The 22,728-nt window shown below is 46.9% G+C and overlaps 6 protein-coding genes across 8 annotated transcripts in view; 3 read left to right on the plus strand and 3 right to left on the minus strand.

Annotated features, from left to right (window-relative positions):
• The window catches only part of LOC117591519 (terminal nucleotidyltransferase 5C), a 42,167-nt gene extending 40,735 nt beyond the window's left edge, over nucleotides 1-1,432 (minus strand). The window contains exon 1 of the mRNA XM_034284817.1: nucleotides 1,077-1,432. The gene's annotated coding sequence lies outside the window, so the exon portion shown is untranslated. The remainder of the gene's footprint in view (nucleotides 1-1,076) is intronic.
• Nucleotides 1-22,601, minus strand: part of LOC117591548 (protein kintoun) — a 26,476-nt gene extending 3,875 nt beyond the window's left edge. The window contains exons 1-7 of one of the 2 annotated variants that reach the window (XM_034284846.1): nucleotides 22,456-22,601; nucleotides 19,818-21,237; nucleotides 18,745-19,747; nucleotides 18,538-18,670; nucleotides 18,145-18,333; nucleotides 4,205-4,208; nucleotides 1,647-1,656 (exon numbers count right to left, since the gene is read on the minus strand). In XM_034284846.1, the coding sequence (XP_034140737.1) occupies nucleotides 18,160-18,333; nucleotides 18,538-18,670; nucleotides 18,745-19,747; nucleotides 19,818-21,021 (2,514 nt within the window). In that variant the 5' untranslated portion in view covers nucleotides 21,022-21,237; nucleotides 22,456-22,601 and the 3' untranslated portion in view covers nucleotides 1,647-1,656; nucleotides 4,205-4,208; nucleotides 18,145-18,159. Of the gene's footprint in view, nucleotides 1-1,646; nucleotides 1,657-4,204; nucleotides 4,209-17,662; nucleotides 18,334-18,537; nucleotides 18,671-18,744; nucleotides 19,748-19,817; nucleotides 21,238-22,455 lie in introns of those variants that run through there. The other variant, XM_034284855.1, reaches the window with a different exon arrangement.
• On the minus strand, nucleotides 2,444-10,344 carry LOC117591559 (kynurenine 3-monooxygenase). Its single transcript, XM_034284868.1, has 4 exons — nucleotides 10,328-10,344; nucleotides 4,070-4,208; nucleotides 2,883-3,929; nucleotides 2,444-2,825 (listed from the first exon to the last, which is right to left on the minus strand). Exons 2-4 carry the CDS (start codon nucleotides 4,160-4,162, stop codon nucleotides 2,586-2,588), a joined length of 1,380 nt encoding a protein of 459 aa, XP_034140759.1. The 5' UTR covers nucleotides 4,163-4,208; nucleotides 10,328-10,344; the 3' UTR covers nucleotides 2,444-2,585.
• LOC117591566 (calcineurin subunit B type 2) lies at nucleotides 5,170-7,561 on the plus strand. Its single transcript, XM_034284880.1, has 4 exons — nucleotides 5,170-5,424; nucleotides 5,717-5,756; nucleotides 6,296-6,594; nucleotides 6,675-7,561. The coding sequence occupies exons 1-4, from the start codon at nucleotides 5,422-5,424 to the stop codon at nucleotides 6,843-6,845; spliced, it is 513 nt and encodes a 170-aa protein (XP_034140771.1). The 5' UTR covers nucleotides 5,170-5,421; the 3' UTR covers nucleotides 6,846-7,561.
• Nucleotides 9,122-9,866, plus strand: LOC117591572. The gene is made up of 4 exons (XM_034284889.1): nucleotides 9,122-9,281; nucleotides 9,340-9,419; nucleotides 9,490-9,622; nucleotides 9,681-9,866. The coding sequence occupies exons 1-4, from the start codon at nucleotides 9,179-9,181 to the stop codon at nucleotides 9,794-9,796; spliced, it is 432 nt and encodes a 143-aa protein (XP_034140780.1). The 5' UTR covers nucleotides 9,122-9,178; the 3' UTR covers nucleotides 9,797-9,866.
• LOC117591503 (DNA polymerase zeta catalytic subunit) lies at nucleotides 10,600-18,150 on the plus strand. 2 transcript variants are annotated; one of them, XM_034284803.1, is made up of 12 exons: nucleotides 10,600-10,803; nucleotides 10,869-11,098; nucleotides 11,164-11,408; nucleotides 11,468-11,715; nucleotides 11,777-12,227; nucleotides 12,289-12,408; nucleotides 12,462-12,869; nucleotides 12,929-13,010; nucleotides 13,069-13,164; nucleotides 13,224-15,629; nucleotides 15,694-16,788; nucleotides 16,851-18,150. In XM_034284803.1, exons 1-12 carry the CDS (start codon nucleotides 10,672-10,674, stop codon nucleotides 17,464-17,466), a joined length of 6,129 nt encoding a protein of 2,042 aa, XP_034140694.1. In that variant the 5' UTR covers nucleotides 10,600-10,671; the 3' UTR covers nucleotides 17,467-18,150. The 2 variants fall into 2 exon arrangements, with proteins under 2 accessions (XP_034140694.1, XP_034140698.1); XM_034284807.1 differs by lacking the exons at nucleotides 10,600-10,803; nucleotides 10,869-11,098; nucleotides 11,164-11,408; nucleotides 11,468-11,715 and having other exon boundaries at nucleotides 12,129-12,231.
• Nucleotides 22,602-22,728: the final 127 nt, after the last annotated feature.

Consider the following 22,728-nt stretch of genomic DNA (forward strand, 5'->3'; position numbering starts at 1 on the left):
GTTTTCTCTTCAATATCCCCCCCCAAACAACCAAAAAAAAAAAAAAAGGGAAAACAAAAAAAGAAAAGAAAAGGGGGGGGTGGGAGAGGAGGGGGGGAGGGGGGGGGGGGGGGGGGGGGGGGGGGGTGGATACATCTGCGTGTAGACCTTATCCGCATTTCTGGTTTGCTTTTCATTTAGACAAGCAGCCCATCCGACACCCAAAACACGAGACGATGCGCCCTATCAACAGATTGCAAAGCAGTCACGTAGCCATATACATACATAGTACATTTATGTACATCAATTCGTATATGTGTGGAGGTGTATGATCAATCATTTCGATCTTATTTACCTGTAAAATTCGGACAGATCGTGCTTGGGTGGTCATTATCAAAAATCCACGCAATTCGCACTGCATGGCCGGGCAGACTCACGTAGGGGGTGGGCTCAGAAGAAGAGAACGAAACCAATCAGTGCAATCACGGCCGTGCCGCCGCCTCTGATGGCTATATAGCTTGTAAGTGTGTATGTATGTGTATGCACAAGTACAAATCTACATATACCTGTGGTGTCTATTTTGTATATAGACGAAACGATTTGATCATACACAAGCGAAACAATTTCTATTAAAAGTTAAACAGCAAAACTGATCGACACGAAATGGGGGGAGCACTTTCTTTGAATCGGATATCGAACACCAAAGTGGCAGTGGATGGATGGTAGTTATCCCAAACAACAACAAAGCTGATGGTGATAATGATAATTGGTGCTACCAATTTTGTATATACAAATATGCATTCGAACATATGTATGTAAGAATCTACTGTATATACTGTACATGTGGACTATATACATTTATTTTTGGAATATTACGTGAACGTAAGTAAACCAAGCCGAAACGCTACAAAGCTACGGAAGAGTAAACCCCCCAAACGCTTTGTGTCGATTCTCTTCTTTTCCTCTCTGATTGCCGCTGCAGTCTCACTCCCACAAGCACACACACACACACAACCAAGCACACAGAGTATAGAGAGAAAACTCCAGAAACTTTTGATTTTGACTTTGAATTTTAATTTCACTTTTTTGTGTGTTACCTTTTTTCTGCCTCGCTATATTTTTCGCCGCTGATTATTTCATATGGTTTGGCGGAACCACGCGTTTTTTGGTTAAAGCTTGTCGAAAGCTTCGAGAACGTTACGGTCGGATTAGATCGGTAAACGGTGAACGATTTACGGGTTGCGGGTGGCGGGTGAAAAGGGCAAGGGCGCGATACTCGATAATGCCTGCACTGGCACTCACTCACATACACCTGTTCTATGGACACAAACGAGTTACAGTTGCAAATGCCTTTTCAATTCACGGTTGCACAATGCTGTGGAAGATTTTCCGTTGGTCGGGGGATCGCTGGGCACAACAAGCGTCAAGTCTACTTGACGAACAACGAACATGTGACGGGCAAAGCAATAAACGGCGATGGGGCAAAGAGAGAGAGAGAGAGAGACCAGTTGGCGCTAGAGAGCGAGCGAATGAATCGGAAATTAGCAACACAAACTGAGTCGGAAATGAGAAACAAACGGTGCTGTGCTCCTCTCTCCCACATTTTGGGTAGTAGGTCAGGAGAGATGTGCTGGCTTAATGCTGACGATTGTTCGAGCTTTTTAAACAAAAAAAAAGCTTATTTCAAGCCCCCTTTCTATTGAATCTATAATTTTTGCCCTTTGGCGCTCCTACAGTGTGGTACATACAAAGACGGAGAGAGTAAGGTGAAGATTGCTGTAACGAAATACCGGCCGGCGATTGTGAAAGCGCCGACCTTGTTCCTCCCTCTTGGGCAGCGGTGATTAAGCGAGACGGGCGATGGGAAGAGAGCAGTGAAAACGAGAGCTTGCGCTCTCTCACTGCCAATCCCAAAAGCTTGCGGCGGCTGATGGATATTATGACCATGTATGATCGTGATGATTTATGAGCACCAGCACCAGCACACCAGGGCGCCCCCTGACCAACCATTCTTTACGCGTACCCACTCTCTGCAGCTGCACTGATCACGTGACGAAGGCTGCACAAACGGGCCACAAATAGCCGTTAGAACGGGAATAGCCGCAGAAATACCAAATCGCATTGTCGGGGCGTATTTTTGGCCTGTCGCCGACCAACCAACAAAATAAAACCACAAACATACATATCTATGAGTAGATAGTCCCAAATGCGATGCGTAGTAGCCGTGGCCACGCGGCCAACTAGAAATTTCAATTATTTTCCCAAAGCACACACACAAATATTTTCCATCCGTCTTTATATTTATGTAAATAAATAAATAAATGTGTGTATGCAGATAAAAATACGTATTCGATGCGTGCCTTACATTTTGAGGGATGTGGCGACAGTTCGCATGGATCCAAAGGCAATAGACAATAGCTTGATGATCCTCTTACGAGGTCCTTATTTTCATGTTCACTTCAAGTATAAATTCAAAGTGATTTATTTAGAGAATCGAGAGAATATAAAACCGATTAGAAAATTGTATGCACGTGCATCAGCTTCTATTCTAATCGTGTCGGAGCATACTTATGTGGGCAAATATATAATTTAGACGAGTGAATTGGTCAATGAAAACGCTGCACAAGGAACGCAGAGCCGGCCAGGAGAACGGCCATGAAGGTGCCGCCAAAGATGCGCCTTAGCAACAGATCCTGCCACTTGCGATTGGCAATGCACTCGCTGTACGGCATGCTCGAGAAGGAGACACTGTTGTAGAGTGGAATCCAGCCAGGGAACAGTCGGAACAAGAGTGTGTCCAGCCACTTTCGGCAGCGGAAGGACCAGCGCTTGGTAAGATCTCGCATCTGCAAGAGGAGCACATAGAACAGGATATGCAAGGAAAGCAGCAAGGAAACACTAACCTCCACATAGTTGTACATCGCCAGGTCGCAAATGGCGAAGGCGTCTTTCCAGCGCTTCTCGGTAAACTGCGCCAGAGCCTCGTCCAGCGGCAGCTGCTGTCCCAGAATGGAGGTCAGCAGGGTGACGTCTTCCATGCCGGCGTTCATGCCCTGGCCGTAGTACGGCACCATGGCATGGGCCGCGTCGCCCAGGATCAGTGCTTTGTCGGCATAATGATACGGCTTGCACTTGATGGACACCAGGTGCTGGGGCCTTGTCTTGAAGAAGTCCTTGATGAGCTGCTCCTCGCCAATGAGTGGCAGAGCGTCCCTGTAGTGCTGCCTGAAGAAGGCCAGCAGCTGCTCCTGGCTCTGGATGCTGGCGAAGATCTTGAACGGCATCGACAGTGTCACGGTGAAGGACTTGTCCTGGTTGGGCAGGGCAATCATCATGAAGGAGTTGCGCGGCCAGATGTGCAGATAGTTGGGCGGCATCTGGAACTCTCCCGCCTTGGCGGGGATGCACAGCTCTAGGTAGCCCGTATCGATGTACTCCTGCGAGTAGTTGAAGCCCGGCAGCTTGACCAACTGCTGTCGCACGCTGCTGAAGGCTCCGTCGCAGCCGACAATGAGATCCGCGCTGGCCGAGGCCACCTCCTCGCGATGCGGCTGCTGGAACTCCAAGACGCCCTCGTTGATGTTGGCTCTGGTCAACTTGTGCTCGAAGTGGCAGCGTATATTCGGCAGCTTGTCGCAGGCGTTGAGCAGCAGCTCGTTGAGCTGCTTGCGACCCACGGAGTAGAGACACTGCTGGGTGCATGGGTCGTACAGCACCACACTGGTCCGTCCGGTCACATCGTGTAGCATTCGGCCGCGCATGGGTATGGCGGTGGCCAGGACCTGCTCCTCCAGGCCCACAGCAGCCAGGGCCTTGCGTCCCCGCTGCGAGAGAGCCAGATTAATGCTGCGCCCCTGCACGAGAGCAGCGCGTCGAATGTCCTCGCGGTACTCGTACAAGTCGACGTGGTTGCCCATCCGGGCCAAGTTTAGGGCCGCCAAAGAACCGACCTGCCGAAAAAGAAGCCTGATAAGGGAGTTTGCTCTCCACAAAGTGGGATTATGATGGTCCATGGGGTCTGGTCTGGCACTGATAAGGGGCCACAGCACCAGCATCTAGATATCATATCTTGAGTACATATCACACTTACCAGACCCGCCCCGACAATGGCCACTCTTCGCCGCTGTGGCTCCTCCTCGCGGCCGTTAACCTCTGCGCAGATGATGCCTGTGCCTTGTGCCATGACTTCTCCTCGTGACGGATGGGACTGTTCGCTTCGGCTGACGCCTCTGGAATGAAATGGAAACCAGCCCAGTGGGTGGAAAGATAGTTAGTCTAATGATTATGCTGGATAAGTACACAGTAATTGCTAAATTGCTATCTGTATCTCTCCCACTAGTGAGCCGAAGAGAAGCCCACCAACTGTTTGACCGCAAAAGCCACTCAAAGGCTGTTGACTTGGGCTAAACATAATTTAAAATGTAGTTCGAGGAATTCGTTACATATGCCATGAATTTCCAAAACACCTAACGGCCTTATGACATATTTTGCTTAATTTCTGTATTTCGCGTTTGGCCAATCTTCGAAGTAATTTTCCATTTTCAAACTGGCGGCACTTTATTCACACAGCGTTGCATGCAAGTGTTCGTGTTGTTACAGTCACAGTCACGCCTTTGTCGATAGGATACCGATAACGATGTAATTTATACTTTTTTTTGATATTTTGACATCGACATTGAATTAAATTAAATTAATTTCATCAAGCTATTAAAATTGTTATTTTTAAAATATGCTGATGTTAACACCAAATTCGTCTAGCCATTGGTATTTTATTGAGAGCGCATGCTTTAAGCGCAAAAATGAGCTAAACTTCATGATATGTTTTAAAATTGAGTGGATTTTGCTTTGCATGCGTTGCATTTTCTGAGCTGCTTTGCCAGTTGACCATACCCTAATTTCTCCCCAACAATTTCCCATGGGAAATTGTAAAAGCTTTAAATGGTTTGTTTAGAAACCATTAGGATATTAAAAGACATTGAAAGGAGATCCATCAAATGTTTGATGTAGAATTGGCCAGACTCGTGCAAAATTGATTAGGCTAACGGGTAAAATTATGAGTTCAGTGAAGAAAATTCCATAAAGCTTGTAAATATTAAACCGAATATCAAATACGAGGAATATGATCTTCATCGGTATGTTTGCGGTATATTTTGCAAAATGAGGAGGTTTATTTCGGTATGTTTCTGAGGGTCTGCCATATCCGCGGTCACACGAGTCGTGTTGCGTTTGCAAAATAATAGAAAAAGTTTAATATTTCGACAACAAAACCATAATACTAAATAAACCACACGAGAATGTGCAGGCAACTTCAAGGCATTGAATTATAATAGAAAACAGCGAACTAAAAGCGGACCGAGTGAAAGCAGAGCAGTGCAAAATCTCAAAATTAGTTGTACCATCTATAGATAGCACCCAAGGAAATCCACAAAAGGCAAAATAAAAATGGTAATAAAAACGGCCAACCAACCGAAATACATGTTCAAGAGCAAGTGTCGAGAATGGCGGGGAAGGCAAAGTGAAACGATGATAAAGAGGCAGAGAGTGAGAGAAGGGGACTGAGAGACCCGCAGGCAGTGTCCCGCTTTCTTTCCTTAAATTAAAGGAAAATAATGAAAAGGAAACGAACTCTCTTGGCACCCCCTTCCCCAGCACTTCCCCACTTTTGGCTGCAATAAATATGTGAATTTTAGTGCTTTCGAATGGATTGCTGTAATATTCTCCAACATTTTATTTGTAGGGAAACGAAACATCACTGCCCATGGAAATGTGTTCCAATTGTAAGTACGAATTTTCAGTCAATGTCATTCTAACGGAATGGCAGCTGTTTGTGAATATGCAAATAACAGCACATACATGTACACATGTACATATGGATGGTATATAGGTATGCACAGGCAGTGTATATGGAACACTTATGTGGAATGGAATGCAAACGAAACGTGGAACAACGCGGCCGAATTTACAATAAAACACAAGCAAAAAATGCGAGTAGCCTTCAAAGTATCCTGCGATGCTCTACCATAGATCAATCTCTTTATGATGATCTATTAATATAACCTGCTACTATTATCAGTATTTTTTTTTCGACCAATTTCTGTAAAAAGAAGACATAACGGAGCGTCTGTAAGCTTGCTTAATTGTTGTTCTTGTTCTCGTCCCACTGTGTTTCGGATGATGGGCAGACAGACAATCCGCATCTAAAAATAACACTTCACATATGAATTATGCGCATTCTTTCCCCTGGGAAGGGGATGCGGCTGCACCTTGGAGATAATCAACTCTGATTTTAGCTTTTCCAATGTCCTTCTTTTGCCAGTCGATGCTGATGAGATTCGACGTTTGGGCAAACGTTTCCGCAAACTGGATCTGGACAATTCGGGAGCATTGAGTGTGGACGAGTTCATGTCGCTGCCGGAACTGCAACAGAATCCGCTGGTGCAGCGCGTGATCGACATATTCGATGCCGATGGCAACGGGGAGGTGGACTTCAAGGAGTTCATCCAGGGCGTCTCACAGTTCAGCGTTAAGGGTGATAAACTGTCGAAGCTGCGCTTCGCCTTCCGCATCTACGACATGGACAACGATGGATACATCTCAAATGGTGAACTTTTTCAGGCAAGCAAATACCGATCTCTAGGTTTAACATGAAAAAAAAAACTAATCGAACTTACTATACAAATTTTGGAATTTTGCAGGTTTTAAAAATGATGGTGGGCAACAATCTGAAGGACACGCAACTGCAACAGATCGTGGACAAGACAATCGGTTTCGCGGACAAGGATGAGGATGGAAAGATTTCGTTCGACGAGTTCTGCTCGGTGGTTGGAAACACGGACATACACAAGAAGATGGTTGTTGACGTTTAATAGGCTTACTGAGAATCATTATTTTTATATGCAGTTTTATTTATTCTTTTGTACATGCATATACGCGTTCTTCATTTTTTTCCACAATTACTCCCATGATAATGTCATTTTTTGTTGTTGTTGATCAGCGATCAGAGATTCGCATTGTTATGAAGCTGTTAATGAGCCAGTTCAGTCAGTCAGTGAGTCAGTGGGTAAAACAATCAATCAATCAGTCAGCCAGTCAGTCGAGCAAGCAGTTACTCTTAAGTTGAAAAGTGAAATTGAAATAATGCGCCTCCTACTTACTTCTTAAATGTATAAATCTATATACATACATACATATACATGCATATATAGTCATAATTTATTATACAAATATACACCTAATGAACTTACAAATCCTCAAAAAATCAAAACTAAAACTACACACAAGAACAATCTCCATTCAAAGTGAAGGCAAATAAAGCAAGCAAGGTTGAACCCATCCAAAGGATCTTTCCAATCGGTAAAGAGATAAAGAGAGAAAGTTCCGTGCGCCGCGACACTTCTATGATTGTTTTTTCTGCTTATCCAAATCGTCGTTTTCCGGCTTTCCACNCCACAGACACACCTGAGCCGGCGCCTGAACACGGCCAAGTGTCTTAGTTTATGTTAATTATTTCTAATTCTCCTGTGATTTTGCCAAAAAAAAAAAAAAAAAAAACAAAAAGAAATTGAAAAATTATAAAAAGAGATCAGAAGAGCAGAGGAGTGCAGAACAGGAGCATGAGCATGAGAGAAGAAGGGAGGGAGTAGGGAGTACGCGTGCTCCTCTATCGACTTAGCTTAGTCTTATTTACACGTTGTGTACTTTTTATATATTTATACATACATACAACCTACTTGTACTAATCGAATGTTATAATCTACGTATTTTTTATATCTCTTGACTAACTTGAAAAGAAGGCAACAATGTTCTTAACTTCTTAATCCCAACCCAGCCCTACCTAATCAAGCCTAACTTTACTCAAATCAATCGGATATTACGACTTACGGCTGCTCGAAATTAACTTAACGAGACAAAACGAAACGAAACAAAATGAAATATGCTATAAAGTTTATTGAGTATCAAAGAGTTAACTGAAGATCGAATAATTATACATACATCAGTACATATGAAAGCAATGCCATGCAATGCGATGCGATGCGATATTGCATAACAATTTTATACTTAAAAGTAACTCTAGTTAAAACAAAAAACAAAATCAAAACGAAAACGAAAAGCGAATAAAATGCATGTTACAAATTTTACAATTAACAAACTTTTTGCACCACTCTTGCGCCACCAATCGATTTGTTAGCTAATCAATTCCATTGCATTATTCAAGAATAATCAAATCCAAACCTTAAACCTAAAACTAAATCCATTGTAAGGGCAAACCAAAGAGCCGAAAACATTTTTATAAGCCTGCCGCCGCCCTAGCCCGCCTACTGAGAGAGAAAGATGAGGAGCCAGGGCTCGGCTTGCTGGCTTGATGACGCTGAAGCAATAAGAAGAAAAACTTTCAATAAAAATTATTTATACACCAATTTATTAAAGTGGGGCTGGTTTCTTTTCGAAAGCTAATATTTGTACAACTTTTCAAGCACTTGTGAAGCCCGGAAATACATTGTCATTACAGGAATATTATCAATTACGATCTTTTCTCTATACTTCCGTGGATAATAACTACAGAATTGTTCCTGTACCTGACTGTCTTCCTGGGAATTTGTCTTCTGCTTCCATTTACCTGTAAATTCTATTTGAATTTGAATTTGATTTGATTTTCTTTAGGAAAGAAGCCGGAAACACCAATTTAGGGGGCCCCTTCCAACCGCCTATAATAAATACAGAATCCCAACCGCATTGTAATGAAATAAAGTGCATATATTGGCCACAGAAAGAAACACAAAGAAATTGAAGAAATATAAAAAGAGATCACAAGAGCAGAGCAGTGGCCAGAACAGGAGCATGAAAGATGGAAGGGACTCTCTATCGATTCTCTATCGACTTAGCTAAGTCTTATTTACACATTGTGGTGTACATTTTACATATTTATAATTATCTACGCCTTTTAATGAAGCCTTTTAATGAAATAAAGTGCAAATATTGGCCACAGCAAATGTCATCCAGTGTATTTATCTGTAAATATATGTATACATATGTACATGCATGGGCTATATAAGAGAGGGAGTTAGTGCCGTGCCAGATAGGTAACTGATAAGATTGGGAGAGCAAAGCTCCCCTTGTCGAAATACATCGAATTTATTTGTGAAATAGTCTTCCTACCAAACGGACTGCTCGCGCAGGAAAGATAACTAAAAGCGTGAAAATGCTCAAATTAGACAGCAAAAATGGCATTATCCTCACGGGAGTGCTGTCGGTGGTCTTTGCCATTGTCTACTTGGCTCTAATGGATGACTATTTCTGGCGATGTATTACAATCGAATCGCGAAGTTAGCCGAGTTATCTCATATCAAATACAATTCGCAGATGGATCGTACGACCTGGGTATACATGTGTCGGTGCTGCAAATACTGGGAAGCGTATGCCTAGTAATTGGTGCCATAAAGGTACGTTCAAGTGTACCTCTAGCTGAAGGCTTGGATTGATAAACTTCTTTGTTTGTTTTGCTAACTGAAGGAAAAGTATAAGCTGTTCGTGCCATGGATGATAACCTGTGGATTCTTCTTGTACCTCATGGTATTTCTGGGCGTTGTTTTGATGGTCAATGACAACTGGATCTTTGTTCCGGTCATGGTGGTGCCATTTACAGGTATGCTGTCATCACATGAAAAATCACAACTATTCATTCTTTTCTCTGTTAATTGCAGCCTATCTAAGCTATGCCCTGTTCTCGGTTCAAAAGGCATTCGATAGAATGAGAAAGGATGAGCCGCCATCGTACACGAATCTTGACGGAAAAAAGGATTTTATAAGCCACATATAATGAGTTATGTACATAAAAATATGTATGTATATAAAACGCATATGTAAATCTAATCTAATCGTAAAGCGTTTAAGCATTGTCGTCAATGGGCTCTTTGGACTTGGATTGCTGAGCGCAATGCGCAATGCTGTCTGTACACAGATCTATGTATATCTTTAGACCATTGCTTGGGTGATTCAATATTATAGTTTTTACACAAAACTTTCGATCCTAAATGCAATATTAAAATACAAATGTACATATACACATCTACATATGTATGTAATTTTAGCCACAAATCAGACTCTATAATTTACTGTAATTTCCACTTATGTATGCATATGCATACATATGTACATACGTACATAATGTATGAGTGCTTGTTGCAGTTTTTTGAAGTAATTATATTTACATATGTATATTATTGAAACAACAACCATTATTGCTGCAGAAATGTATCATCGCGAGGAAGTTTTTTTACTATAGACACTGGGAACCGGATAGACTTGTGCGCGATGTTTCGAGCTCAAAACATTAGGAAATATTATTTACCGTATAACCGGCCTATGGAAGCGCAGCAGATGTTAGCATAAACGTGCATTCGAACAGTGCAGTTGAACAGTTTTTTAACAGTTGATTTTCTGTTAAGCATATCTGCTTTAAATCAGTTAAAGGATATAACATTTTATTGGCAGGGGAAAAGCAAAACAACTGATTCGTCATTAGTTTATTCAAAATTGTTGCTTTTCTTGGGCAGCGGCAATGCAGCCCTACCTATCGATATAGCTATCGACTGATTTATGATACATCGGAGCGAGGTCTATCGATGCTGAATTTCACAACAAACAAAAGCCGGGCTATTATTTTCTTTTCTTATTTTGTTTATCCCCACGGCCATGGCAGCAGCGGCACCCGGAATCGACGGCGTGTACTCCATTCGCTTGGTCATAGCTGACTTTTACATGGAGAAGCCGCAGTTTGGTCAGGATCCCTGCTACTCGGAGTTGCGCGGGAAGGAAATCAAGCGAGTCGGTGTCACTATATTTCAGTTATTATGAATCCTACTGATATTTACTGAATTGTTTGTGAGCAGGTGCCGATCATTCGCATATTTGGGGCCAATTCCAGTGGACAGAAGACCTGCATGCATGTGCACGGCGTGTTTCCCTATTTCTACATACCGTACGATAAGAAGGACTTTGAATCCTTGGAGCGGGGCATCTTACAGATTGCCATGCACCTGGACAAGGCACTCAATATATCACTGGGACAGGGCAGCTCCAATGCCCAGCATGTGTTCAAGATCCAGTTGGTCAAGGGCATGTGAGTCGGGCAGAACATCAATCAGCGAAACATGGAACAAATCTTAAACATGTCTTAATTTTCAGCCCCTTCTATGGCTACCATCGTGTGGAGCATCAGTTTCTCAAAATATACATGTTCAATCCACGCTTCGTGCGACGCGCCGCCAACCTTCTTCAGAGCGGGGCCATACTCAGCAAGAACTTCAATCCGCACGAGTCCCATGTTCCCTACATACTGCAGTTCATGATCGACTTCAATCTGTATGGTATGAGCTACCTGCACGTTCCACTGGAGGTGCTCAAGTTCCGCCGAAGCCATGAGGATGAAGGCAAGCTATTGCTGGACTCTTTTGTAGATCCTTTAGCCAAAGTCTAATGCATTTTTCAGTGATTCCCTATCCGAATGTAAAGCCCGCACAGCTGCTGGACACTAGCAGCGTTAAAAAGATGTCCTGCAGCTCCCTGGAAATAGACGTCAGTTCGAACTTCATACTGAATCGCTTCCAACTAGTCGACAAGGGCAAGGGCAGTCACACAAATCCCGGCATTGAAGCCATCTGGAATGATGAGAACGTGCGGCGTCAAAAGCTGGCCCAGAGCTACGCTGCAGCAGCCGATGAGCAGAAACTGAATGCGGTAGGATCCTGGTTACTGCTCCTCCTGCATGTATGACCAATTATTTAGCTTGCTGCTTTAGATTCCAGTCCTGCAACTGCCACCAACGCAGCCACGACTGCATGTGGAAGTCGCCGAGAGTGATGTGTTCTACCGCACGGCTCTCGAGAGCAAACTGCTTACCCTGGAGCAGTCGACGATGTCCGACCAAACCCTGTCGGATCAGACGCAACTCGGCAATGCCACCATGCAGACCACTTTGCCCAGCAGCAAGGAGCAGCGACGCACATACAACCTGCAAAAACTGATGGCCAATGCCGTTTATCCTGAGGAATGCTCCCAGGATCAGCAGCAGCTGCTGGTCAATGCTTCGTTTATCCAGAATCACGTAGCGAGCAGCAGCAATGGCAGCTTCTCTGGAGCTTCCTTTGCAGAAAAGGACGATTCTGCATACATGGATGAAACGCTGGTGGACGAGGAGCTAGTCTTGAGCCTTACCCAGCCCCACGGAGCTGTGCCACACGATGCTACCTGTAGGTAAACCGGAATCTATCAATATCTAACCAAACATTCATTTTCTCGCCTCTGATTCAGTGAGGGAAGAAGACCTGGAACTACTGGAGGTCCTGCAGCAGCTGGAGGAGCAAAGTGCCAATGAGTCGCGCATCGATTTGGACAGCTCCTTGGCGCCCCTGTCGCAGCAACACAAGCACTGTAAGTGCCAGTCACTGCCGCATAATTGCTTCATTTCATTATGTTCCCTTTAGTTGAACTAACTCCAGAGCTGCTGGACAAGGAGACGGCAGCAGCGGCTGTCGGTCCGCCTCTGGTATCCGATGAAGAATCTGATTCTGAGGGGGAAACAAACCCTGGGAGCAGGCATGACTTCTCCACCGCCCTGGATGATATTGATGAGCTGTTGCTTAAGCTGACACAAAGCCAACCTGCTGAGACAGGGCAGACGAAGCTGCCGCAGATCGATGGCTCGGATGATCTCCAGCGCACACCGAAAAAGTTGAGAGGCAAGGCAAAGGCGACGGCGACCGAGAGTCCCCCCAAGACACCCACCACACCCAAAAGGGACAGCCAGTTGAGGTCTCCACGCACACCCAAGTCCAGTGCGGCCAAGAAATATGCTCCACTGCCTCTCACCATCGGCAGAAGCTCCACGAAAAGTGAGTACAGCTGGATATATTGGAATAATTGCCTCTAATTGCCTCGACGCATATTGCAGAAAATTATGTGGCAGCCACAGGGAAATCCACGAACCCTCGCCTTAGTCTGCAGCTCGATCAACGACCCAAGGGTAGCCAAGGGTATGCCCACAACCAGATACCTTTTCGACAGTCTGTTCCTTATCCTTTTCTCGTTTAGGCCAGAGCTGTCGCTGCGCAAAAAGCTGGCCATGACGGAGCTGCGCCGCAAAAGTGTCGAGGAGTCATCAAACAGCTTCGTCCTGTTGCAGAATGAGTAGGGGAATAGTCACCTTTCCTTCTCTGGACAATAAACAATTCTATTCTCTTTGATAGCTCCACTCCGCGGCGCAGTACCAGGAGACTTACCCGCAATCTGGACAAGACTCATCTCATCTGCTCCCTGACGCCGCGAGAGAAAACTCCCAAACTCACGGACCTATTCAAAACAGCTGTGGATGCTGAGGAAGAGCAGAAAAAGCCACGTCGCAGTGCCCGTCATCAGGCTGAGAAAGCGAGTCCTTTGGAAACGGAGACCAGTAAAGGCAGAGCCCAAAAGTCACAGAGAAATGCCTCGGAAGAGGTGAAGATAGTTACGCCAGCTAAGAAAAGCCGTCAAATAATGCCTAAAAGTACTCGAAAGGATATTAATTTAGAAGAAGCCCAAGCAGAGTCTGTTCCGGATGAAGCAGCAACACCCAGTGGGGTGAGCAATCTGCCAGCTAGCGATGATGAGGCGATCGAGTCCGATACTGAACGCGATCAAATGCTTACCAAACTGCGTAAGACTCCGAATCTGAGACGCTTGCGTAGGAGTTTTCGATCTGAGGTGTTGACCAAACAGCACGAGGCGACGCCAACCACAGTCAGTCCTGCTCCTGCCGATCCAGACGAGGGACAGACCACTCCACAGCTGAGTCCCAGGAGCAACGAGAGCCAAACACCCGAGCTAATGAAGAGCTTCTATGAGCACTCACTGATCATCAACAGTCCGTCGATATTTAGTGATCACATGGACAGTCCCCAGTGCTCTCCTGATTTTGCACCTGCCACGCCGAAGGCTGATTCCTTTGTCATTGCACCTTTGGAGCTGCCACCCACGTACGATGAAGTGGTTCGCGGCTGTCATAAGCTGGACATACACGAACACGAATTCCAGCAGCCCTTCTACAGCAATCCGGACGATATGAGCAAGGTAACCGAGGTGGGATTCCTGGTCCTGCATATTCCCGGCAACAAGCTCAACGACTGTGATCCCTTTCAAAGCATTCTGGGCAACGACAAGGGCTTGGCTGCCTGGCGCCGTCAGCAGCTGATTGCCATCGGCGGCCCGGCCATGTTGCAGCGCCATCGGGGCGAGCAGCGCATCCGGGAGTACTTCAGCAGTGGCCAGACGATTGCCATTGAGCCGGCACAGAGTGCGCCCAGTCGACAAGAGGCCAAGATCTGGCTGAAGGCCAGGGAGCTGCTGCGGCAGCGGGAAGAGCCAGAGAGAGGCAACGACGTCGACAGTCCGATCAAGGTCAAGCGCCAGAAGATCACAATGATGCTGCAGAACGATGAAGGCGCAGCTGACAGCGAGGAGGATGGCGACTGTACCCTCAGCCTCACACCAATGTCCCAGGCAAAGGCAAAAGCAACGCCAAAAAGCAGTAAGGGTCCCGCGCAGGCCAAACTCAACTTTAATGCATCCCTGGACGAAACAGTGGAACCGCAGCAGGGCAGCAGTCAGGCCAGTGACCAGAGCAGCGTCTCAAGTAGTGTCGCACAGGCGGAACTGGACCGCACCTCCTTCCTGCGACAGCTGGACCAGCCGGGCCACCACCAAGAGGGGCAACACGAGCTCAGCTTCGGCCTGAGCCACGCGACGCTGGACAACACGTTTGGCTTCAAGGTGAATCTGGAGAACCTGCAGCAGGCCAAGGCGGACATTGAGTGTAACTACTTGACCATAATGACGCTGGAGGTGTTTGTGTCGACGCGAGGCGAGCTGCAACCCGATCCGATGCACGACGAGATCCGTTGCCTGTTCTATGCCATCGAGCACAGCCTGCCGGATGCGGATGCGGCTGGGTCGCTGCCCAGCAAGGCCTGTGGCTATATTATGGTCAATCATGCCCAGGATCTGCTCAGCGAGGGACTGATCCATGGCCTGGACAAGGACATTGAAGTTCAGGTGGTTGCCTCTGAGGCAGAGGCAATGGAGGCTCTGTTGGCCTTGTGTGCCCGCTGGGACGCGGACATCTATGCCGGCTACGAGATCGAGATGGCCTCCTGGGGCTATGTGATCGACCGGGCCAAGCATCTGTGCTTCAACATAGCCCCCCTGCTGTCCCGCGTGCCCACGCAGAAGGTGCGCGACTTTGTCGACGAGGATCGGGAACAGTTCACCGATCTGGATGTGGAGATGAAACTCTGCGGCCGCATCCTGCTTGACGTGTGGCGACTGATGCGCTCAGAGATTGCTCTCACCTCGTACACCTTCGAGAACGTAATGTACCACATCCTACACAAGCGCTGCCCCTGGCACACCCCCAAGACGCTCACCGAGTGGTTCGACTCGCCCTGCACCCGCTGGATCGTGCTGGAGTACCATCTGGAGCGTGTGAGGGGTACTCTGGCACTGCTCGATCAGCTGGATCTGCTGGGACGCACCAGCGAGATGGCCAAGCTCATTGGCATCCAGTTCTACGAGGTTCTGTCGCGAGGCTCCCAGTTTCGAGTCGAGAGCATGATGCTCAGGTGAGCAAAACAGTTCCCTTTCGAAGCAAAGTCCTTTTGGTTATCCTCTTGTCGCATTTTCCAGAATTGCTAAGCCCAAGAACGTGGTGCCGCTGTCGCCCAGCGTCCAGCAGCGTGCGCACATGAGGGCGCCCGAGTACCTGGCGTTAATCCTGGAGCCGCAGTCTCGCTTCTACGCCGATCCATTGATTGTGCTTGACTTTCAGAGTCTCTACCCCAGCATGATTATTGCCTACAACTATTGCTTCTCCACCTGCCTGGGCCGGGTGGAGCATCTGGGGGGTAGCTCCCCCTTCGAGTTCGGAGCCTCACAGCTACGCGTGTCGCGTCAAATGCTGCAAAAACTGCTGGAGCACGATCTGGTGACGGTGTCGCCGTGCGGTGTGGTGTTTGTCAAGCGGGAGGTGAGGGAGGGCATTCTGCCGCGCATGTTAACCGAGATTCTAGACACGCGCCTGATGGTCAAGCAGTCGATGAAGCTCCACAGGGAAAACTCTGCCCTTCAGCGGATTCTGCACTCCCGTCAGCTGGGACTGAAGCTGATGGCCAATGTGACCTACGGCTATACGGCGGCCAACTTCAGCGGACGCATGCCGGCCGTGGAGGTGGGCGACTCTGTCGTGGCCAAGGGCCGCGAGACCCTGGAGCGTGCCATAAAGCTTGTGGAGGCCAACGAGGAGTGGAAGGTGCGCGTGGTGTACGGCGACACGGACTCGATGTTTGTCCTGGTGCCAGGCCGCAATCGGGCGGAGGCATTCCGGATAGGCGAGGAGATAGCCCAGGCCGTCACCGAGATGAGTCCCCAGCCAGTGAAGCTAAAGCTGGAGAAGGTCTACCAGCCCTGCCTGCTGCAGACCAAGAAGCGCTACGTCGGCTACATGTACGAGACGGCCGACCAGGCGCAGCCCGTATACGAGGCCAAGGGCATTGAGACGGTGCGTCGGGATGGCTGCCCGGCAGTGGCCAAGATGCTGGAGAAGGTGCTCCGTCTGCTCTTTGAGACGGCAGACGTTAGCCAGGTGAAGCAGTACGTCTGTCGCCAGTTCACCAAACTGCTCTCCGGACGGGCCAACCTGCAGGATCTCATCTTTGCCAAGGAGTTTCGTGGACTCAATGGCTACAAGCCCACGGCCTGTGTGCCGGCCCTGCAGCTAACGCGGTGAGTCGAAGCTGTTGCTAGTTTCTGCAAGAATCATTTTCTTGACCCAATTCCATTCCCAGCAAGTGGATGCAGAAGGATCCCAGGCGCATACCGCGTCGGGGTGAGCGTGTACCCTTCATTATCATCAATGGGCCACCAGGCGTGCAGCTTATCCGTCTGGTGCGCAGTCCCCACGACATTCTGGCCAACGAGGGCCACAAGATCAATGCCATCTACTACATCACCAAGGCGATTATTCCGCCCCTGAACCGCTGCCTGCTGCTGGTGGGAGCCGATGTCAACGACTGGTTCACCAGCCTGCCGCGCAAGCTGCTCATGATGCCCGCCCTAGCCACGGCCAATGAGTTGGCCAGCGGCAGAGGCGCCAAGTCCACCATCTCCCAGTATTTCTCCACCACCAGCTGTGTAATTGATTGCGGCCGCCAGACCAAGGCCGGCATTTGTACCGAATGCCTGAGAAACGCCACCAAATGTGTTGTCATGCTGTCGGACAAGGTGGCTCGCCTGGAGCGTGGCCACCAGCTAACGCAGCAAATCTGCCAGTCCTGCTGCGGGCGTGCTGGCAGTCTACAGTGCGACTCCCTCGACTGTCCCGTGCGATATGTGCTAGAGGTAAAGCGTCGCGATCTCCAGCAGATTGGACACATTCGCAGGCTGCTCGAGGACAATTTCTAAAAGAAATTGGTGGGTTGTGCTCCAGTGAGGGAGTAGAAAATACGCAGCCACTAGAACAATTTCAGTAGTCAGTTCATGCACATTTAATTGACTGAAATACATTCAGGATAATTATGCTATCCGGCATATAAATATACTCGTATATTTTGCAACTTTTCTGCGCGCTTAAAAGAGTTAAAATTACATTAATTTGTTGTTTAGCCAGATTTCCTACACATTTAAAATGGCTTAGACACTACTTGTGGGTTTGTTGCTCTGTAATACTAGAGGAATTTGTTAACTATTGATGTTTAAGCATACTTTTGTGATTGTTGTTTGTGTTTAAATGAATGTTGTAATAGTATGTATGAATATTATTAAATAATTGCCTCAAGCTGCTGCAGAAATCAATTTAATGATGAGAGTTTCATCAAGGCCATAATTGTGTGGGTGTGTGTGTGTGCATGAGTATGTGCATGTTAATGTTTACAATTATTCAACTTTGTGTTTCACTTTTGATTATGATTTAATGCTACGATTAAACAATTTCATTTCAATAGTTAACCAAATTTATAACAATTTGTATATGATTACAGGTATATCTGATTTTGAGCAGTTTGTGGCAGAAACATCCAACAAATTACAATAATGAAAATAGCAAAAAATAAAAATAAAATAGGTTCCAATTATTTTGTTTGCATTTTATGTATCTGCTTAGATTTCATTTTCTTCATCATCCATTTCAAACATCATGGCATCATTCTTGGCATCCGAATCGGCGTAGGAATGCGAGTTGCCGTCGATGCGGTGGGTGGCAGCTGCTCCAGTCAGATCCAGTCCGCTATCGTGCAGTTTGTTGCTATCGTTGCATGATGATGGTTTCCCTTGCTGATTGTAGAAAATAAAAGAAAGACATTAATTGGTTTTGGCAGATGGTATTTGAGTGTGAACTTCGGTCCACAATTCGCACAAATAGTTGATTAAATATTTGCCGTCTGGTCAAACAACAACATTTCGCTGATGGCCACTAATTGAATTAGCAGCGTAACAGCACTTGTTAATGAGATCAGTCCAATCTGCTTTGATTCTTACCTTGAGGGCAGTGCCACGGGTCTCCTCGTAATCAGCCGAATCGCCCTCGCTGAGGCGTCGCTGCTCGGCACGCAATTTGCAATTGCGACGCTTCTGATTCTTTTTACGCTGCCCGAGGATGCTAGAGTCGTGTCTGTGGAAAGAGCACACACACACACATAAATGAATTATTGCAAATAATTATAGTTATTTATTCGTGGAACTCACCTGAACACTTGCTTCATGATTTGGTCACTAAATCTAACAGTCTTCTTGCAGCTCTCCGAAAGGCCAGCCTCGGCCTGATCCTCCTCGGGAATGCCACCAAACGATTGCGAAAACAGAGAGCCCGAGGCATCCACAGAGCACGAGTGAGAGGAGAACCCACAGTCATCGATGGAGGAGCAGCTGTCCGAAATGGATGGTCTCGGACCGTAGCGACTGAACCGCTTGAGAATACCCCTATTACCATTTCCATTGCCAATGGTGCTGTCGTTGCACTCCGAGTAGCTGCGTTGCTTTCGCTGCGGCATATTGGGGGTGTTGGCATCCTTCTTACCCCCCAATGCATCATCCTGCTGAACGAGCATGTCCTCACATGCAGACTCCGAGTAGGAGCGCTGCTTCTTGTTGCGCTTGCGTTGTTTTTTGCTTGGCTTTTTCTGCTGCTGTTGCTGCTCCTCATCCTCCTCCGTGGTGTTGGTGCCCAGTGGGGGGCTTACGTTGATCACTACGGCCTCTTTCGTTCGCATTATCTGAACATCTCTCGGGGGGTTAGGCTCGCGCCCATCATTTTCATCAGCCTTTATCTTGTAATGCCCGTACACCTGATACTCTTTGAGATCGTTGGCTTGCAGACCGGCCAGATAGCTCGGTGGGGCCTTGCTCTCGGCACCCAGGAACAGCTTCATTATCACATTGTTGTCCCAGGCCTCAGCTTCGATGCTTTCGATACTGTGCTTCTCCTCGTACTCCTCCATATCCGCTGACGGCAGCTCCATGTAGAAGGCATAGTGTGTGGGATAGTAGCCACTGCCGATGGTGGAAAACTTCAAGGATACGCTCCGCTGCGCCTTCAATGTCACGATGGAATCCGGCTGGACGTGTGGCACATCCAGAACAAAGGCCATTTCATTGTCCACGACATTGCAGTCGAATTTGGGCAGTTGATAGTGCACGGAATCGTTCAGGAACGGACTTTGTGCTAGGGCAGGCGGATCAGAGAGTGTGGCTGTGAATGAATGAAGATAGCATGGATCAGCGACGGACACGGGAGAAAACTTCTCGAGCATTTAACCTACCTAATTCAGGAATGTCCCCATCGGCATTATCCTCCACGGGGGATTCACTGTTGGAATGCAGCTCCACACCACTGTCCTCGCGGCTGAGGAAGCGCAGTGTGTCGTGCATCTGGCGCTGCTGATTAAAACTCTTGCGCACCACGGGCAGGGTGATGCTGAGGCGCCGCTTATCCGTATCAAAGCGGGCATTGCCAGCCTTGTCGTCAACGGTAAAGGGCAAATCCACCTTGAGGCGGTACTTGGCACCGGTTCGCTCACTCAACAGGTAAACAGACTTGGCAGTGACATCCAGCTGGCAGTCGGCAGTGGATCGGAGCAGCGGTAGCTCAATCTCCACGACAATTGAGCGCGGTATGGTCACATGGAGCTTGGCATCGAGCTCATCGGTGTACTCAGACAGGTCCACGTCGTGGCTTTGCTTGATGGAATACTTGGGCACAGCGAACTCTGGCACAGGTGTTGTCTGGGTTTTCATGGGTAGTATTTTGGGCTCTGAATTGGAGGTGGGCGGCTTCGTGGGATACATATGCTCGAGGGGATGCGGTTCCTGCTCCTCCGGTGTGGGATTGGCGACCAGCTTCCGTATCACAGTGGGTCGGGCAATGCCCTTGTAGGCCAGCTTGGGATACTTCAAATTGGCACGGTCCAGGGCAACCTCGTACGCGCGCTCGACTGCGTCCAGCGCTGTGTCGATCAAAGCTTTCCGGAACTGAGAGTCACGGGTGGCCAGGTGCAGGGCATCCGGATGGAAGACCACATCAAAGACCTTGCAGTGGTTGTTCTTGGCATCAAAGTCGTCCCGACCCTCCATCTGGGCCATTGGTATGGACCAGCTTAGGCCACGACTTCCAGTCTCCGGATTCGTGCCCACCACGCTGTTGGGCCGGGCAACCTCCGGCGAACTGGCGATATTGATGAAGCATTTCAACTCACCGTCAATGGATGTCTTCACGACAAATCCCGGCTTGGGGTGTACGAATTTAACATCAACGCCCCGCTCCTTCTCCAGCTGCGTGATCTCCTGCTCGTAGATCTTGCGGTTCTCTGGGTCCTGAACCTCATCGACATAATCGAAGAACAGCTTGCGGAACTCCTCTTTGCTAAGCGCCTCGCGGAAGGCCTCGAACTCGTCCTTGCTTATGTCGACACGCTCTTCATTATGGCGTTTTGAGTGTTTATTACGTTTGCCGGCAGCAGTTGACATAGCGCTCTGTCTAACAATCACTACACAATGGCTCTCTGGGATCTAGGATCTCGTTTCACTTGCACTTGGATATTCTTTACACAAATATAAATTTCTGGAAATTTTTTGTAATTTGATGTTGCTTGGCTAGCGATATATATGGATTATTACTTAAAACACTTGAACACTTTGTTTTTACGTTGAAATTTAGTTTGAAATAGCGTCAAGCTGTTGCTTCTGGAAAGATAATAACGGGAACGAATTCAATTAAAACCGGCTGATGCAATTGCCAGTGGAAAATTTCCACAACGGAAACTAAGTAAATGCATCCCCTAATGAGTTTCACCTACAATTGTCCTAGGTCTTGGCCTGCCCCCGTTGAACAAAAATAAATCTCACCCAAATAAACTTGGTATCACGAAATTCTAATCAGCATCTATAGGTAATCATATAAATTTTAATTTAATGACGCAGTAAGGCCGTTTGTCAAAATTTGCCGGCTCGACTGTGTTTTGGAAACTTTTAAAGTATTGGTAGTAGGTCGGCGGCAGAACCCAAAATCGCATTATGTAAGCAGCGTGGCGGCCCGGTCCACGCGTATTTTATGTGTTAAGCAATAAATAAACAAACTGCGTAGTTTCAATTCTTGTATCCCTCTCCCTCTCCGAACCTACTCACTCTCTCGCTTGTGTTTGTGTGTTCTGTTTATTACGGTGCTTGCGCGGCGAGCGAGAATTTAGGAATGAGACGATAGCTACACGAAATGCCGGCTGTTGGGGTCGGTCGGCACAGAGAGAATAGCGTGGAGGAGCTGCGCAGAGAGGGGCGATGTTCTTGATAAGCGAAAAAACCACTTGCCCTCAATTGTTTGTATTTGCCTGTGCTGTTAGCGAGGTTCCTATGTATCCTATATAGTGCGATTTGTTGCGCAGCCATACTAAATACACATTACACACCCACACAACTATATGTACCAATGATAATAACATGCACACAGAAACAAGCTGGAAGGGAGCCAGGAAAATGGGAGTCTTTTATACACATTTATACATCTTTGTAAGTATCTTTCCTGCCCAAGGGGGAAAACTAGGAAATTTATAACAGTTACGTGACCAAACACATGTTCGGAGTGGAGTGTGGGGGAGGGAGAATGAAGGAAAAATCTTGTTTGATCGATTCAATGTAAAACTAATTGATTTTCTCTAATAAAACTAAGTGAAACCGGTCGGACTAAACTTGATATTGAAGGAGGGCCCACACACTGGTTGGCGAAGAAATCATGTACATCCATTTGTACCATCGACGGTCCTGAATAGTCATATATATATGCCTATTATCCATATGTAGGTGCCTTCATATGTATTTTATGTGCAACAACAAATCCGCATCGACTATTGCAGACCTACTTTAGAGTCTTTCCCAAACTTGACATCTTGAATTGGGAACTGAACTTACCTTAAAAAAAATTAATATGCGTTTAGATTCTCAAAATTAAACACAATTTTGTTGGTTGAATTAAGTTGTTTTTATAGGAGTTTGGCTCTGGACGTTCTAGAAACTATTTCTTGCTGGACCCGGCTCACGTGTGTGTGTGTGCGTGCTTTCCTACGGAACATTGGTAGATTTTTGAATGCAGTATTTGCTTGGTATTCTCTGTTTGGTATTTTCGGCCAACGGGACTTGGTATAATTTTGGTATATTAGCAATCAAAAAATATAACTAAATTAT

Source organism: Drosophila guanche, unplaced genomic scaffold (genome assembly GCF_900245975.1).
Source record: "Drosophila guanche unplaced genomic scaffold, DGUA_6, whole genome shotgun sequence".
NCBI lineage: Eukaryota > Metazoa > Arthropoda > Insecta > Diptera > Drosophilidae > Drosophila > Drosophila guanche.